Raw genomic sequence first — 16,955 nt, 5'->3', positions numbered from 1 at the left:
GGTGGCCAGGTAAAGCTCCACCTGGAGAAGGAATCCCTGACACCCGGCCGCGGTTCCATCGTAGGCCCTCGGGAGCGAGAGTCGAACTCCTCTGGGTTCCGGAGCGGGAATGGGCTGACCTGCCGATGGTGCGGGCAGGGAGGATGGCGGTGGAGGAGTCCCTCGGGTCTCCCAACCTCGGATGGTGGTGATCACCTCCTGCAGTGCGGACCCCATCCGCAGGATCTGGTCATTTTGTTCGCGGACCCTGTCCTCCAACGTCGCCTGTGCTGCTGCGGCTCCTGCTGACTCCATCGAGAAGGGTGTGTGATTCTGTCAGTGTAGCTGTAGGTGGGTGTGGTGGTGGAATCAGGCGCAGGACGCACAAAGTAAGTCCAAAATACTTTAGTTGTTTGGCAACAAAACACAGCACGAAAACAAATGCCCTGAGGCGAGAAACTCTGCACGCAGGCGAAATAAAGCGGGCGCACAAAATACGTGCGACAAAATACTCCAAAACACAGAATGGAGAGCAGCTCAACCGAGCAAACTGTACAGACAATAGCTAAGCGCACGACAGTGAAAACAATCACACACAACACTAGACAAACACAACGAGAACTTATAGGACACTAATTACACTAAACGATAACAGGTAAAACAACAATCAGACAAAAGCAAACGAACATAGAAACATGCAACGGTGGCAGCTAGTATTCCGGAGACGACGAACGCCGAAGCCTGCCCGAGCAAGGAAGAGAGGCAGCCTCGGCCGAAACCGTGACACAGTGCTGGTACTGTAGCCAACGCCCCCAAAAATGCTTTACTGCCAACGCCATTTTGAAGAAAAACTGGTTGTGGGACAATTTGTATTTTGCAATCTCTCTTTCCTGAGATATGTAACTTTTTCAAATTGAACTGCAAATAGCAAAGAGATAAGCAAACCCTCAAGACATCCAAAAAGCTAAACCAACTACACTAAATATGTGCCAGGAATTCAGGGTGGCTGCCACACATTGGGGAGACTAAAACATATGAAATGTCAGCAGCACCCAGAAAAATACAAAGAGAAGACAATGTTCTTACCTTGAATTAACAGGAGGTTTGTCAATAATAAACCAAATAGAGAAGAAAATGACATTTTGACCCCTTATTACAAACAACTGCGTGGTGCGTGCTGAGTTCCAGTCTGTCGGTGCAAAGCAAATGAAGGCGGGAAAGACACAATTTCTCTTGTTGTGTAATAAACGGAAGTTACATCACAAGGAGGAGCAACAATAACGTTTTGTGAACATTAAACTAGTTTTTTTGTCTTCAACTTAAGGCATTCAAATGAAAAAGTCACAATATTTTCAATCAATTTTCCTTTCACCATGTAAAGCCTCCAGTAGGATGACAACTTGTCTGATTCCTACTGGTGGGGCAGTCTGATAATAGTGTTATGCTTTAGTGCAATTTAGGTGGTGCACTGCAATCTGTGTCTAAAGTGCAGAACTCATTACTAAGTCCATATTACCTGTCTCCTACCAACTTGACCTGTCTAGAAGGTCACAAGGTCAGTATAAACTCAGGGTCCTGCACACAACACTTCTGACCACTAGAAGTGGCTCTTGTTGTACTGTAGGAATGAAACACATGCTTTTGTAGAACTTTACCTAATGGTAGATAACTTTACCTCATGGTAGATAACTTTACCTCATGTTAGATAACTATACCTCATGGTAGATAACTATACCTCATGGTAGATAACTGTTTGAATGATTCAACAGGTAAAGTGATCACAAGCAATTAGCGTTTTTAACATGTTTATAAAGATGATGAACACTCTAGGTTGACTGTGACATCTGACCGTCAGTGAGTGGAGGGTGTGAAGAGAATATCATTATTACAATCATGTGGTACATTTCAGAGTGGGAAGAAATAGGAAAACATAAGTAAAGTCATCATCCATACCATACTGTACCATACTGTGCCATATTGTACCATACTGTGCCATACCATCATTGTCTCCTGTGTGTTACTGGTGAATGCATCAGACATCCCACAAAGACAGACAGTACTTTAGACTCCATACAGTCTGTGTACATGATCAGATCTACAGTGTCTTGCAAAAGTCTTCATCCCCCTTGGCGTTTTTCCTATTTTGTTGCATTACAACCTGTAATTTAAATGGATTTTTATTTGGATTTCATGTAATGGACACACACAAAATAGTCCAAATTGGTGAAGTGAAAAGAAAAAAATAACTTGTATTCACCCCCTATGCTTTGAAGCCCCTAAATAAGATCTGGTGCAACCAATTACCTTCAGAAGTCACATAATTAGTCAAATAAAGTCCCACTGTGTGCAATCTAAGTGTCACATGATCTGTCACATGATCTCAGTATACAGTGGGGGAAAAAAGTATTTAGTCAGCCACCAATTGTGCAAGTTCTCCCACTTAAAAAGATGAGAGAGGCCTGTAATTTTCATCATAGGTACACGTCAACTATGACAGACAAATTGAGAAAAAAATCACATTGTAGGATTTTTTATGAATTTATTTGCAAATTATGGTGGAAAATAAGTATTTGGAAATGGAAGACATACAAGACCACTGATCTGGGTCTCCACGCAAGATCTCACCCTGTGGGGTCAAAATGATCACAAGAACGGTGAGCAAAAATCCCAGGACCACACAGGGGGACCTAGTGAATGACCTGCAGAGAGCTGGGACCAAAGTAACAAAGCCTACCATCAGTAACACACTACGCCGCCAGGGACTCAAATACTGCAGTGCCAGACGTGTCCCCCTGCTTAAGCCAGTACATGTCCAGGCCCGTCTGAAGTTTGCTAGAGTGCATTTGGATGATCCAGAAGAGGATTGGGAGAATGTCATATGGTCAGATGAAACCAAAATAGAACTTTTTGGTAAAAACTCAACTCGTCGTGTTTGGAGGACAAAGAATGCTGAGTTGCATCCAAAGAACACCATACCTACTGTGAAGCATGGGGGTGGAAACATCATGCTTTGGGGCTGTTTTTCTGCAAAGGGACCAGGACGACTGATCCGTGTAAAGGAAAGAATGAATGGGGCCATGTAGCGTGAGATTTTGAGTGAAAACCTCCTTCCATCAGCAAGGGCATTGAAGATGAAACGTGGCTGGGTCTTTCAGCATGACAATGATCCCAAACACACCGCCCGGGCAACGAAGGAGTGGCTTCGTAAGAAGCATTAAAAGGTCCTGGAGTGGCCTAGCCAGTCTCCAGATCTCAACCCCATAGAAAATCTTTGGAGGGAATTGAAAGTCCGTGTTGCCCAGCAACAGCACCAAAACATCACTGCTCTAGAGGAGATCTGCATGGAGGAATGGGCCAAAATACCAGCAACAGTGTGTGAAAACCTTGTGAAGACTTACAGAAAACGTTTGACCTGCGTCATTGCCAACAAAGGGTATATAACAAAGTATTGAGAAACTTTTGTTATTGACCAAATACTTATTTTCCACCATAATTTGCAAATAAATTCATTAAAAATCCTACAATGTGATTTTCTGGATTTTTTTTCCTCATTTTGTCTGTCATAGTTGACGTGTACCTATGATGAAAATTACAGGCCTCTCTCATCTTTTTAAGTGGGAGAACTTGCAAAATTGGTGGCTGACTAAATACTTTTTTCCCCCACTGTATATACACCTGTTCTGAAAGTTCCCAGAGTCTGCAATACCACAAAGCAAGGGGCACCACCAAGCAAGCGGCACCATGAAGACCAAGGAGCTCTCCAAACAGGTCAGGGACAAAGTTGTGGAGAAGTACAGATCAGGGTTGGGTTATAAAAAAATATCAGAGACTTTGAACATCCCACGGAGCACCATTAAATCCATTATTAAAAAATGGAAAGAATATGGCACAACAACAAACCTGCCAAGAGAGGGCCGCCCACCAAAACTCACGGACCAGGCAAGGAGGGCATTAATCAGAGAGGCAACAAAGAGACCAAAGATAACCCTGAAGGAGCTGCAAAGCTCCACAGTGGAGATTGGAGTATCTGTCCATAGGACCACTTTAAGCCGTACACTCCACAGACCTGGGCATTACGGAAGAGTGGCCAGAAAAAAAACATTCCTTAAAGAAAAAAATAAGCAAACATGTGGGAGACTCCCCAAACATATGGAAGAAGGTACTCTGGTCAGATGAGACTAAAATTGAGCTATTTGCCCATCAAGGAAAACGCTGTGTCTGGCGCAAACCCAACACCTCTCATCACCCCGAGAACACCATCCCCACAGTGAAGCATGGTGATGGCAGCATAATGCTGTGGGGGTGTTTTTCATCGGCAGGGACTGGGAAAATGGTCAGAATTGAAGGAATGATGGATGGCGCTAAATGCAGGGAAATTCTTGAGGGAAACCTGTTTCAGTCTTCCAGAGATTTGAGACAGGGACAGAGGTTCACCTTCCAGCAGGACAATCAAATCAAATCAAATCAAATTTTATTGGTCACATGCGCCGAATACAACAGGTGCAGACATTACAGTGAAATGCTTACTTACAGCCCTTAACCAACAGTGCATTTATTTTAAACAAAAAAGTAAGAATAAAACAACAACAAAAAAGTGTTGAGAAAAAAAGAGCAGAAGTAAAATAAAGTGACAGTAGGGAGGCTATATATACAGTAAAATAAAGTGACAGTAGGGAGGCTATATATACAGGGGGGTACCGTTGCATAGTCAATGTGCGAGGGCACCGGCTAGTTGAGGTAGTTGAGGTAATATGTACATGTGGGTAGAGCTAAAGTGACTAGGCATAAATACTTAACAGAGTAGCAGCAGCGTAAAAAGGATGGGGTGGCCTAAGCAATGACCCTAAGCATACTGCTAAAGCAACACTCAAGTGGTTTAAGGAGAAACATTTAAATGTCCTGGAATGGTCTAGTCAAAGCAAAGACCTCAATCCAATTGAGAATCTGTGGTATGACTTAAAGATTGCTGTACACAAGCGGAACCCATCCAACTTGAAGGAGCTGGAGCAGTTTTGCCTTAAAGAATGGGCAAATATCCCAGTGGCTAGATGTGCCAAGCTTATAGAGACATACCCCAAGAGACTTGAAGCTGTAATTGCTGCAAAAGGTGGCTCTACAAAGTATTGACTTTGGTGGGGTGAATAGTTATGCACGCTCAAGTTTTCATTTTTTTTGTCTTATTTCTTGTTTGTTTCACAAAAAAAAATATTTTGCATCTTCAAAGTGGTAGGCTTGTTATGTAAATCAAATGATACAACCCCCCAAAAATCCATTTTAATTCCAGGTTGTAAGGCAACAAAATAGGAAAAATGCCAAGGGCGGTGAATACTTTCGCATGCCACTGTATGAGGGTCTACAGTAGCTACTGTTTATGTCCTCTGGCACGTGTGTGTGTGTGTGTGTTTGTATGTGTGTGTGTGTGTGTCTGCATAAACTTGTAAAACTGAAAACAAATCAAATCAAATCAAATCAAATTTTATTGGTCACATGCGGCGAATACAACAGGTGCAGACATTACAGTGAAATGCTTACTTACAGCCCTTAACCAACAGGGCATTTATTTTTAACAAAAAAAGTAAAAAATAAACCAACAACAAAAAAAGTGTTGAGAAAAAAAAGAGCAGAAGTAAAATAAAGTAACAGTAGGGAGGCTATATATACAGGGGGGTACCGTTGCAGAGTCAATGTGCGGGGGCACCGGCTAGTTGAGGTAGTTGAGGTAATATGTACATGTGGGTAGAGTTAAAGTGACTATGCATAAATAATTAACAGAGTAGCAGCAGCGTAAAAAGGATGGGGTGGGGGGGCAGTGCAAATAGTCCGGGTAGCCATGATTAGCTGTTCAGGAGTCTTATGGCTTGGGGGTAGAAGCTGTTGAGAAGTCTTTTGGACCTAGACTTGGCACTCCGGTACCGCTTGCCGTGCGGTAGCAGAGAGAACAGTCTATGACTAGGGTGGCTGGAGTCTTTGACAATTTTGAGGGCCTTCCTCTGACACCGCCTGGTATAGAGGTCCTGGATGGCAGGAAGCTTGGCCCCAGTGATGTACTGGGCCGTACGCACTACCCTCTGTAGTGCCTTGCGGTCGGAGGCCGAGCAGTTGCCATACCAGGCGGTGATGCAACCAGTCAGGATGCTCTCGATGGTGCAGCTGTAGAATTTTTTGAGGATCTGAGGACCCATGCCAAATCTTTTCAGTCTCCTGAGGGGGAATAGGCTTTGTCGTGCCCTCTTCACGACTGTCTTGGTGTGTTTGGACCATGATAGTTCGTTGGTGATGTGGACACCAAGGAACTTGAAGCTCTCAACCTGTTCCACTACAGCCCCGTCGATGAGAATGGGGGCGTGCTCAGTCCTCTTTTTTTTTTTTTTTTTTCCTGTAGTCCACAATCATCTCCTTTGTCTTGGTCACGTTGAGGGAGAGGTTGTTGTCCTGGCACCACACGGCCAGGTCTCTGACCTCCTCCCTATAGGCTGTCTCATCGTTGTCGGTGATCAGGCCTACCACTGTTGTGTCGTCGGCAAACTTAATGATGGTGTTGGAGTCGTGCCTGGCCATGCAGTCATGGGTGAACAGAGAGTACAGGAGGGGACTGAGCACGCACCCCTGAGGGGCCCCCGTGTTGAGGATCAGTGTGGCAAATGTGTTGTTACCTACCCTTACCACCTGGGGGCGGCCCGTTAGGAAGTCCAGGATCCAGTTGCAGAGGGAGGTGTTTAGTCCCAGGATCCATAGCTTAGTGATGAGCTTAGAGGGCACTATGGTGTTGAATGCTGAGCTGTAGTCAATGAATAGCATTCTCACGTAGGTGTTCCTCTTGTCCAGGTGGGAAAGGGCAGTGTGGAGTGCAATAGAGATTGCATAATCTGTGGATCTGTTGGGGCGGTATGCAAATTGGAGTGGGTCTAGGGTTTCTGGGATAATGGTGTTGATGTGAGCCATGACCAGCCTTTCAAAGCACTTCATGGCTACAGACGTCAGTGCTACGGGTCGGTAGTCATTTAGGCAGGTTATCTTAGAGTCCTTGGGCACGGGGACTATGGTGGTCTGCTTGAAACATGTTGGTATTACAGACTCAGTCAGGGACATGTTGAAAATGTCAGTGAAGACACTTGCCAGTTGGTCAGCACATGCTCGGAGTACACGTCCTGGTAATCCGTTTGGCCCTGCGGCCTTGTGAATGTTGACCTGCTTAAAAGTCTTACTCACATCGGCTACGGAGAGTGTGATCACATAGTCATCCGGAACAGCTGGTGCTCTCATGCATGCTTCAGTGTTGCTTGCCTCGAAGCGAGCATAGAAGTGGTTTAGCTCGTCTGGTAGGCTTGTGTCACTGGGCAGCTCGCGGCTGTGCTTCCCTTTGTAGTCTGTAATAGTTTTCAAGCCCTGCCACATCCGACGAGCGTCAGAGCCAGTGTAGTACGATTCAATCTTAGTCCTGTATTGACTCTTTGCCTGTTTGATGGTTCGTCGGAGGTCATAGCGGGATTTCTTATAAGCGTCCGGGTTAGAGTCCCGTTCCTTGAAAGCGGCAGCTCTACCCTTTAGCTCAGTGCGGATATTTCCTGTAATCCATGGCTTCTGGTTGGGGTATGTACGTACGGTCACTGTGGGGACGACATCATCGATGCACTTATTGATGAAGCCAGTGACTGATGTGGTGTACTCCTCAATGCTGTCTGAAGAATCCCGGAACATGTTCCAGTCTGTGCTAGCAAAACAGTCCTGTAGCTTAGCATCTGCGTCATCTGACCACTTTTTTATTAACCGAGTCACTGGTGCTTCCTGCTTTAGTTTTTGCTTATGAGCAGGAATCAGGAGGATAGAGTTATGGTCAGATTTGCCAAATGGAGGGCGAGGGAGAGCTTTGTATGCGTCTCTGTGTGTGGAGTAAAGGTGGTCTAGAGTTTTTTTTCCTCTGGTTGCACATTTAACATGCTGGTAGAAATTAGGTAGAACGGATTTAAGTTTCCCTGCATTAAAGTCCCCGGCCACTAGGAGCGCTGCATCTGGATGAGCGTTTTCCTGTTGATTTATGGCCTTGTACAACTCATTCAGTGCAATCTTAATGCCAGCATTGGTTTGTGGTGGTAAATAGACAGCTGTGAAAAATATAGATAAAAACTCTCTTGGTAAATAGTGTGGTCTACAGCTTATCATAAGATACTCTACCTCAGGCGAGCAAAACCTCGAGACTTCCTTAGTATTTGATTTTGTGCACCAGGTGTTGTTTACAAATATACACAGACTGCCACCCCTTGTCTTACCGGAGTCAGCCGTTCTATCCTGCTGATGTAGCGTATAGCCCGCTAGCTGTATGATATCCATGTCGTTGTTCAGCCACGACTCGGTGAAACATAAGATATTACAGTTTTTAATGTCCCGTTGGTAGGATAACCGTAATCTTAGGTCATCCAATTTATTTTCAAATGATTGAACGTTGGCTAATAGGATTGATGGAAGAGGCAGTTTACTCGCTCGCCGTCGGATCCTTACAAGGCACCCCGATCTACGTCCACGATATCTCCGTCTCTTCCTCACGCGAATGACAGGGATTTGGGCCTTGTTGGGTGTCTGTATGATATCCTTCGCGGCCGCCTCGTTGAAGAAAAAATCTTCGTCCAATACGAGGTGAGTAATCGCTGTCCTGATATCCAGAAGCTCTTTTTGGTTATAAGAGATGATGGCAGAAACATTATGTACAAAATAAATTAGAAATAACGTGGAAAAACACACATAATAGTACAATTGGTTAGAGGGCTGTAAAACGGCAGCCATCTTCTCCGGCGCCGCTGTCTCGCGTAAGAGTGACAGAAGACTAAATAAATCAGAGTTTGATCTTTCCCTCTCCTCCAGAGTGTCTAATTTGAAGAAAACACGACCACATGCTGGAAAGGAATATTTTAATGATAAAAGGAATGAAACGCATATTATAATATTAAGAAGTAATCTTAGGTTCTACATTTCTATTATATAAAACACAAAATTCTGCAGAATAGCCTTCCTAAATTTGCAGGCTATATTAAATATGTATATATGACAATGACAATAATGTGGAGGTTCCTTCATACAAATACATGCAGAAGGTTTGTTTCAAATAATACAAGAGATTATGAGGGACAATTGCATACATCAGACCTGAGTCGTTCATTAAACAATAGTCTTAAGTAACTCGCTCACTTGTATTGGTTGATTATAAGCAATGTATGAGCAGACTGTCAATCCAACAGTCAAAATGCATAGTACCATAAATTGGTAATGAAAATGTAATAAGGAAATCAAACTAAATACATGTATAAGTTAACTAACCATAAAAAGCATCAGGCGAAAGCCATTCATACATGTATGGGACCAATCCACAGACATGACATATCAAATACATTACAAGTAAGTAAAATAACCATCATCAAAATATGAAGAAAATGAACCTTTTCTGACACCAAGGTTATAAGGTCTCAAAGTAAGTGGGTATGTAATTTGCCTAAGTCATATGACCTGACAGATACTCTCAATGTGATAAACGTGATAAACATTCTAATGAAACGGTGAACACAAATATCAACATAGCTACACAATTACTGTCTAAAGGTCTGGTATTTTGCACAATGTCACTAGTAGGTGGGGACGTGGGGTACAGTTCCTTCCGCAAGAATTGTGGGTAACACTTCCTATGAATACCCTTTTCATAATGCGTTATAAGTGCCTTTATAACACCTTATAATCTATGCATTATACATTATAATGCATGACATAGGCTCTAATGGCTGCTAATAAATGTATGTATATTCCTACAGCATTATAAGCAGCCAGCATAATGCCTTATGATTATGAAGCTAAGTGATAAGACATACATGAAATGCTCTTTAGGAAATGTGTAAACTGTAATGCTCTTTAGAAAAAGGGGTATACTGTAACGACTTCACGCAGGAGTTCCACACTCCCGTTAAAGGGTATAGTTCACCCAAATGACAAATTACATTTGGTTTCCTTACCCTGTAAACAGTCCATGGAGAAGCTCAGAGAGCAATCCATGCTTTGGTTTTGTTTACCTGGCCACTGTCCTCAAATGCTAACTTTGTAGATCAAATCCAATGTCAAGTAATGTTAAGCCAATATCCCCTTTATAGCATTTTATTCGAGCTTCATGTCCAAATCATCGTAAAATAACTTCATTGAGCTACACAATCAATTGTAGACACTTTAGGATGATTTGTGAAAAATGCTTATATCAGGGTTATTGACTTGGATTTGTGCCACAAATGCTACAACGTTTGCTTTTCTGTGACCAAGTACAGTACACAAAACCAAAGCATGGATTGCTTTCTTACCTTGTCCATAGACTGCTTACAGGGTAAGAACAACAATATGTAATTTTGCAATTTGGGTGAATTATCCCTTTATGCCTGCAAGACAGAGTACATAGGTGAAAAAGGGTGTGCAGTGCAATTGGAATATAGCCTACCATTTAATGAGCACAGAATGTAAAATATAATGTTCCTAATGTGCTTTTCAAATATGGCATCTGGCATAGTAATACTTTGCTTCATAAGGCATTACACATCCTGGTGATAATGCTTTATGCAGTTATAGATGTTCATGAGCAGCTATTAGCACCTATGTTGTGCATCATGATGCATTATTATCATTATTATTATTATTATTATTATTATTATTATTATTATTATTATTATTATCATATTATCATTATTCAGGAGACATTTGAAACCCCACCTCTTTAAGGAATACCTGGGATAGGATAAAGTAATCCTTAATTGCACTTAACCCTAATTGCTCCTGTAAGTCGCTCTGGATAAGAGCGTCTGCTAAATGACTAAAATGTAATGTAAAATGTAATTATGCATAGAAGGTGTTATTAATGCACCTTTAATGCATTATAAAGAGAACATCCATATGAAGTGTTCCCTGTTTGAACTGACCAATCATGATTTCCTATGAAAATAGTGGTTTAAATAAAGTCTGATGTAATATCATCTAGAGTCTAAAATGGAGCATTAACTTTCTTTACTGAAAGTAGGATTACAGGTGTGTGTTAAATGTCTGTGAAAATGTTGCTGAATTGGGACAAATTTTGCAAGCTTTTTTAACACTGACATGCTAACTCTCAATTCAGAAATAATGAATAATTGCTTCAGTAAAATAGAGCATCTGAGACTGGGCCCTGTGAGAATGAGGCCTACTCTAAATAACACCTAGTCAATGTTTAGCTCTTTGACATGTCCATAAGACATTGAGACCTCATGACCTTGGAAATGTCTAAACCAGAGAGGTTCATGTTTTAATAATCTTTTCATGTGTATGTTACATATAATTGCTTGTATGTATAGTATATCATACTAGTAAGTACTAGTAAGTACTGTATGATCTTACCATACTTTCATATCATTTTATATATAATGTTGTATAGCTAATATGTGACGTGTTGTATCATAATCAGTTATAAGTCGCACTCACTCATTTTCAGATAATAGTAATTAAACATTTAGATCATAATAATTTAGATCATAATAATTTAGATAAGTTATCTAAAAGTATTGGGCTGTTTTTGAATTTCAACTGATTTCACTAGAATATGTTTCCTAACCTATCCAGATTACAGCTGTCGCATAGAGAATTAACTTAACAAACTGTTGAGGTTTCTGAAAATCACTGTTCAGTAAAGCACACTGTTCAGAATGTGTCTTGGGGTTGATATGACTGATTATGATGAAGCTAGTCACATATGTGTATCTTATAATATGTACTGTATATCATATATTACTGTATTTTATCATATCTTATTAGGTTCTCTTTTGTTATACAAACGTCCACCGCTTGTTACAGTTCTCCTCTTTTTGACTCCATGTTATTATGTCCTTTGTCCTTGGGAAAAACACAAGAGTTACAAATATACTGGAGCAAAAATACAACCAGACCCATTATTTTAGATACCAAGCCAAACAATTCACCAGTTGGCAGAGGACATAAACAGTACTTACTATTAACTCAGGTTTTCTGACTTGGTCCTTGTCCAAGGTCTGTTTGTCCAATAGACCAGTGGTCTCCTCTGCTACTCTGTTAGACATGGGATGTCGTCCATTCATCTGAGGAGGTCCTGGACTCTGTGCATTAGGAGTCGGTTCCTTAGTCTTGTCATTAACCCTGAAATAAGACAACATTCACATTCATTATCCACCAAAACACTGTCCCCTATAGAGACAGAGGCTAACATGAACCAAGGGATGATGGGGTTGGTGAGGTTATCATCCAATGAGTACTGGATGTAGTGAAGTTTACCTGATGTCAGGGGGTTCAGCATGTGTCTTCTGACAGGATTCAGGGTCTGTTCCCCCACTGTCTGCTGGCTTCCTGTCCTCCCCTTCTAGCACGCCTTCCTCTCCTGGACTTCTAAGGGTGATTATTACATGGATAAGAATTTAAGGATCTGTTTTAGAGGGGTACACATGGTCTACATGTTCATGGCCTAAATTACAGAGGAGTGACTCACCTGCAGAGGAGGGGTGAAGTCTCACCAGCACCCTGACCTGGAGCCCCATCGGTCAGGTGTGATTCCCTGTGGAGTAAGATACAGACTGGATCAGGAAACAGGAACTCAAACAGTTATTGAACCTCCTCTACCATCCCTTGCAACACTTTTGATCCACCACAAATAACACTTTACTCCATAGATGCAGAGACTAACATGATCCATGGGATCAATTCTAAAGGGAGAAATTAGATTGTCATTCAATGGATAATGAGGATCTATTAAAGGAGTTCTCGTGTGGAGAATTTACCTGACAAGCTTGGGTACATTCAGTAGAGGGGAATCAGCATGTGTCTTCTGACAGGATTCAGTGTCTGCTTGGTCATTGTCTGACGGCTTTCCGTCCTCCACTCCTAGTACGCCTTCCTCTCCTTGGTCGCTAAAGGAGAGATTATTACATTGCATTTAATGATATTGTTTGGGAGGGGTAATATTTTGTCCATGTCCAAAGCCTACATTACAGAGGACTGATTCACAAATATTACATTTTGTGTAGCATCACATGCAACTTTAAAGGCAAAAGATGGCTGCTGCTACATGTAGCGGATATGAGTAGGGCTCATGGTCTCGTGATGAGGTAGCCCTGCCTGCAACTTCACAATAAGTGTCACCCACGGCCCAACAGGACATTTCTGCTTGGGCTAACAGTCAAAACGTTGGTTTCTCCCATGGGAGACCCGTGTTCCATCCTGCCTGTGACATACACACAGAACAGTGTAAAAGCCAGGATCTCACCGGTCAGAGAGCACCTGTCCATTCGTCTGAGGTTGAACCAGAGTCTCAGCATCAGGAGGCAGGTCATCAGTATGGTCCTTAGTGCTGTAGGAGTAATAAGACATACAGTAATCAGAGTTCACATTTATTATGACCCCTTCCTCCACCACCACAATGTCCTCTATGGAGACAGAAACTAACAGAAACTAACATGACCCCTGGGATCAATATATATCAAGGGATTCTGATGTGGAAAAGTTTACATGTCTGTTCCCATATTGTTCATCTCAATATCATTATTGGTCTGGCTTGGAAACCTATGTAGTAAGACACAGTATGCATTAAATCAGGATACATTTCTAGTGCACACACAACACTATAAAGGGCAAGGAAATAACTTGTAGATGGTAATAAAATAAACAGAAGATTTCTGACGTAATTTTCTGAGAACACAACAGTTTGGTGGTCTGTAAAGTAAACTTGTGATTGGGGTCAGAACCTTTTCAGTCAAGTTGTTTTAATACGAAGGGGTGAGAATTGTGTGCCAGTGGTTGTATGTGGAATGTACTGTTGTGTCATAATGAAACTGCCCTTACCCCTTCTTCAGCTTTTTGTCCACTAACCAACCAACACCGAGCAAAATTATAATGGCAACAATTACAACTGAAAAACAAGAGACAGGGTTTACAATCAAAGCAACAATCCTAATTGTTTAAATGGTTGAACACAGTTTTGCCCATTGATAATAGCTATGATATTGTTTCAACTATTTCATGTTTTTAAGCTTAATAAGAGAGTGTTACTTTACCACACAATGATCACCTGGACTCACTCACCTGGGATGAGCCATGGGTGAGTGTTGTTATGGTCTTGGTTTTTCTGGTCGGCATCCTGCTTCACATTATCTTCAAAATAAAATGAAAGACATAGTTAATGAAATTCATAACAGAGAAGCATTTTGATGACTACCCAACAGAGAGCCACTGGAAACAACAGCCCTCCTTCAATATGCTATGCTCTGTAGTTACAAAGGAACACTCACCTGTAGTTTTATTCTGCCACTCAGGCGATTTCTCCAAAGGCTTCTTTGGCTCATCTAGAACAAGACAATATATATATTGTATATATATGAATGTGTGAAACAAAACAACAAACTTGAAAAGCAAAATACACATCTCACCTGATGCACCAGACACAATGATATAGGTCCAATGCTCCTGATTCTGAAATATGATAACATCAATATATTTACATTTTATAATCAAATTGTTAACATGCAACTGGAATGTTTGATCTGGTATTGTACTTTACAAGGTAACTGTACATAGCCTGAACGGCAGTGATAAATAGCCATACTGTCAGAATGCTGAACGTGGATGTGGTGCAGGAATCAGGCGCAGGACACAGAAGCTTCGTCCAACAGACTTTAGTAGACGACAACGAAATACAAACGGGCCTCAAAAGAGCCCGGAGGCGAGCGATTACGCACACCGTGAGTAAACACCAAAATACAATAAGCGCGCACACAAGTGCGAAAACTCTTCAAACAATGGAGCAAAACAATCACAGCACCTGCTGACATGCGGAACAATTACACACAACACACGACTAACAAAACGAGAACTTATAGGACACATAATTAACACTAAACGGAAACAGGTGTACAAATAAGACAAAACCAAACAAACATCGAAAACATACAACGGTGGCAGCTAGTACTCCGGGGACAACGACCGCCGAAGCCTGCCCGAGCAAGGAGGAGGAGCAGCCTCGGCCGAAACCATGACACATACTCACAGTCAAACCACTTATGGCAATATGGTTTACGTTCACACACTCTGGGAGGGTGATACAGGAGTAGTTGACATCAATCACATTGGGTGCTGATGTAGTCTTTTTGTGTTGGCAAAGTTCCGCAAGCCACATAGAAGTCTGTGGAAGAAAAAATACAAAAGTTAAGTTAAAAATCTACCACTCAAAAACAATCTTCTACATGTTTGAATACATTTGTCATTAAACTGTTTCTACTGTCTATATTGAAGTGTGAAAGACAGTCATATTCCTGATTCTATAGTAATCTGATAGTGAAGCCTGTGAATCATGTTGAAACTCCGGTTTGCAAGTCGTACATCATCTGTAGTTGTAGTCACGAGAGTCTTGTGAGATACAATAAACAGATATCTTACATTATTGGAATCCACTGATTCCCACTCCACGCATTTAGGTTTCTCCTTCTCATCTACACAGTATTTGTAAGTATTTCCAGTTTGGAGGCTTGCACAACTAACATTCTTTGTTTCTTCTTTGCCCCGACACCCTGTAGAAAAAAAGGAGGAAGAGATACTGTATGCTGAAAAACAATTACCACAGCCATCTAGAGCACATATCTTTAATTACTGCTGTTGAAGAGATAAAAATGTCCAGAAGAAACAGCTTACTGTATAAACACAATAGCATATCAACAAGATGGAAATAGTCTGCATCACTGGATGTAGGAAACAATCTCGGTAGGTATGTTTTTTCTTTCTTGAGGAATTTTAAACTCACAACGTCACAAACAATGCTTTGAATGAATAAGAACAGTTCAAGTTTTCAGATCTTGATAAGATAATGATAAACAGGAAGTGGGAGTGCAGGAGAGACATTTCACAACAACTAATATTCGGCTGGCCCCACAATGAATGAGTCACTGCCATTTTGAAAAATTCTGCAAACCTGTGGCGCAGTTTTTATTTTGCAATGTTATCTCTTTCCATAGATAATAAGTAACTTTCTCAAGAGAGTGGCAAATAGAAAATACATAAACAAATGCTCATATAATCGAAAAAGCAATACGACTAGCCTGAAAGTGTGTCTAAAGAAATCTGGCAGAGAAGACTTTAACACAAAGCGTGGCCTCTGGCTATTCAAACATCAGCAATAGATAATACAATGCTAACACTATCTTCTTACCTTGACTTGACAAGAGGATCAGCAAAAAAGTTACAAGATTTGCAACAGACATTGTGGTATTGCAAACAACTTTCTGCTGCAACCAACTGTGTGCCTGCCGCCGTGAAGTGCAAACGCGGAAGAGATAGGTTTAACTCACAGTGAAAGTTATGATACAGGAAGAGCTACAGTTAACAATGACATCTGACTCATTGCGGAAGTCTTGCATCATCATTATGCTAAATCTGTTTGAGCTCTAGCACTGATATTAAAAACCTGCAAATAATTGAAACCCTGTTTTCCTTTCACAATTTCCATGGACCTGATTCCTACTAGTGAGGCAGTCTGATAATAGTGTCATGATTCAGTGCACTGTAGGTGGTTTTACATAATGTCTGAGGTCCATAATTCATTACTAGGTCCAGATGACCTTTCTCCTGCCCACGTGACCTGTCTAGGACCAGGACAAACTCAGAGAACCAGAGTTGTACCTAGTTAGGTGACATGGCTGGTAAACACTCAGTGCTACATCATTCTAACCACTAGAAGGGGCTCTTTTTGAAGAAATGAAACAGAAGCTTTCGTCTGATTCGAGTCATGTTGAACTTTACCTCAATGTATATAACTGTTTGAATGATTCAATAGGTCAAATTATGGTGCATAACATGTTTATAAAGATGATGAACACTCTAGGTTGACTGTGACATTTCACCCTCAGTGAGTGGAGGGTGTGTGGCTATTGTGGATATTGAAAATAATATAATTATTGTGATCACGTGGTTAATTT

The 16,955-nt window shown here is 41.5% G+C and overlaps 1 protein-coding gene and 1 long non-coding RNA gene across 2 annotated transcripts; both read right to left on the bottom strand.

Annotated features, from left to right (window-relative positions):
• Positions 1-11,776: 11,776 nt before the first annotated feature.
• LOC311144172 lies at positions 11,777-12,384 on the bottom strand. The gene is made up of 3 exons (XR_014614486.1): positions 12,274-12,384; positions 11,976-12,138; positions 11,777-11,859 (listed from the first exon to the last, which is right to left on the bottom strand). It is a non-coding gene; the product is annotated as an uncharacterized lncRNA (long non-coding RNA).
• A 96-nt stretch (positions 12,385-12,480) lies between these two features.
• Positions 12,481-16,436, bottom strand: LOC311139592 (uncharacterized protein; the record flags this gene model as incomplete). The annotated part of the gene is made up of 11 exons (XM_084174500.1): positions 16,190-16,436; positions 15,424-15,554; positions 15,035-15,169; positions 14,418-14,460; positions 14,280-14,333; positions 14,074-14,142; positions 13,834-13,900; positions 13,501-13,554; positions 13,259-13,342; positions 12,774-12,902; positions 12,481-12,550 (listed from the first exon to the last, which is right to left on the bottom strand). Exons 1-11 carry the CDS (start codon positions 16,239-16,241, stop codon positions 12,481-12,483), a joined length of 888 nt encoding a protein of 295 aa, XP_084030626.1. The 5' UTR covers positions 16,242-16,436.
• Positions 16,437-16,955: the final 519 nt, after the last annotated feature.

The sequence above is a fragment of the Coregonus lavaretus genome (assembly GCF_964263955.1).
Source record: "Coregonus lavaretus genome assembly, chromosome: 2".
Lineage (NCBI taxonomy): Eukaryota > Metazoa > Chordata > Actinopteri > Salmoniformes > Salmonidae > Coregonus > Coregonus lavaretus.
Note: the sequence above shows the minus strand (reverse complement) of the source record. Positions and strands in the feature narration are given on the sequence as shown.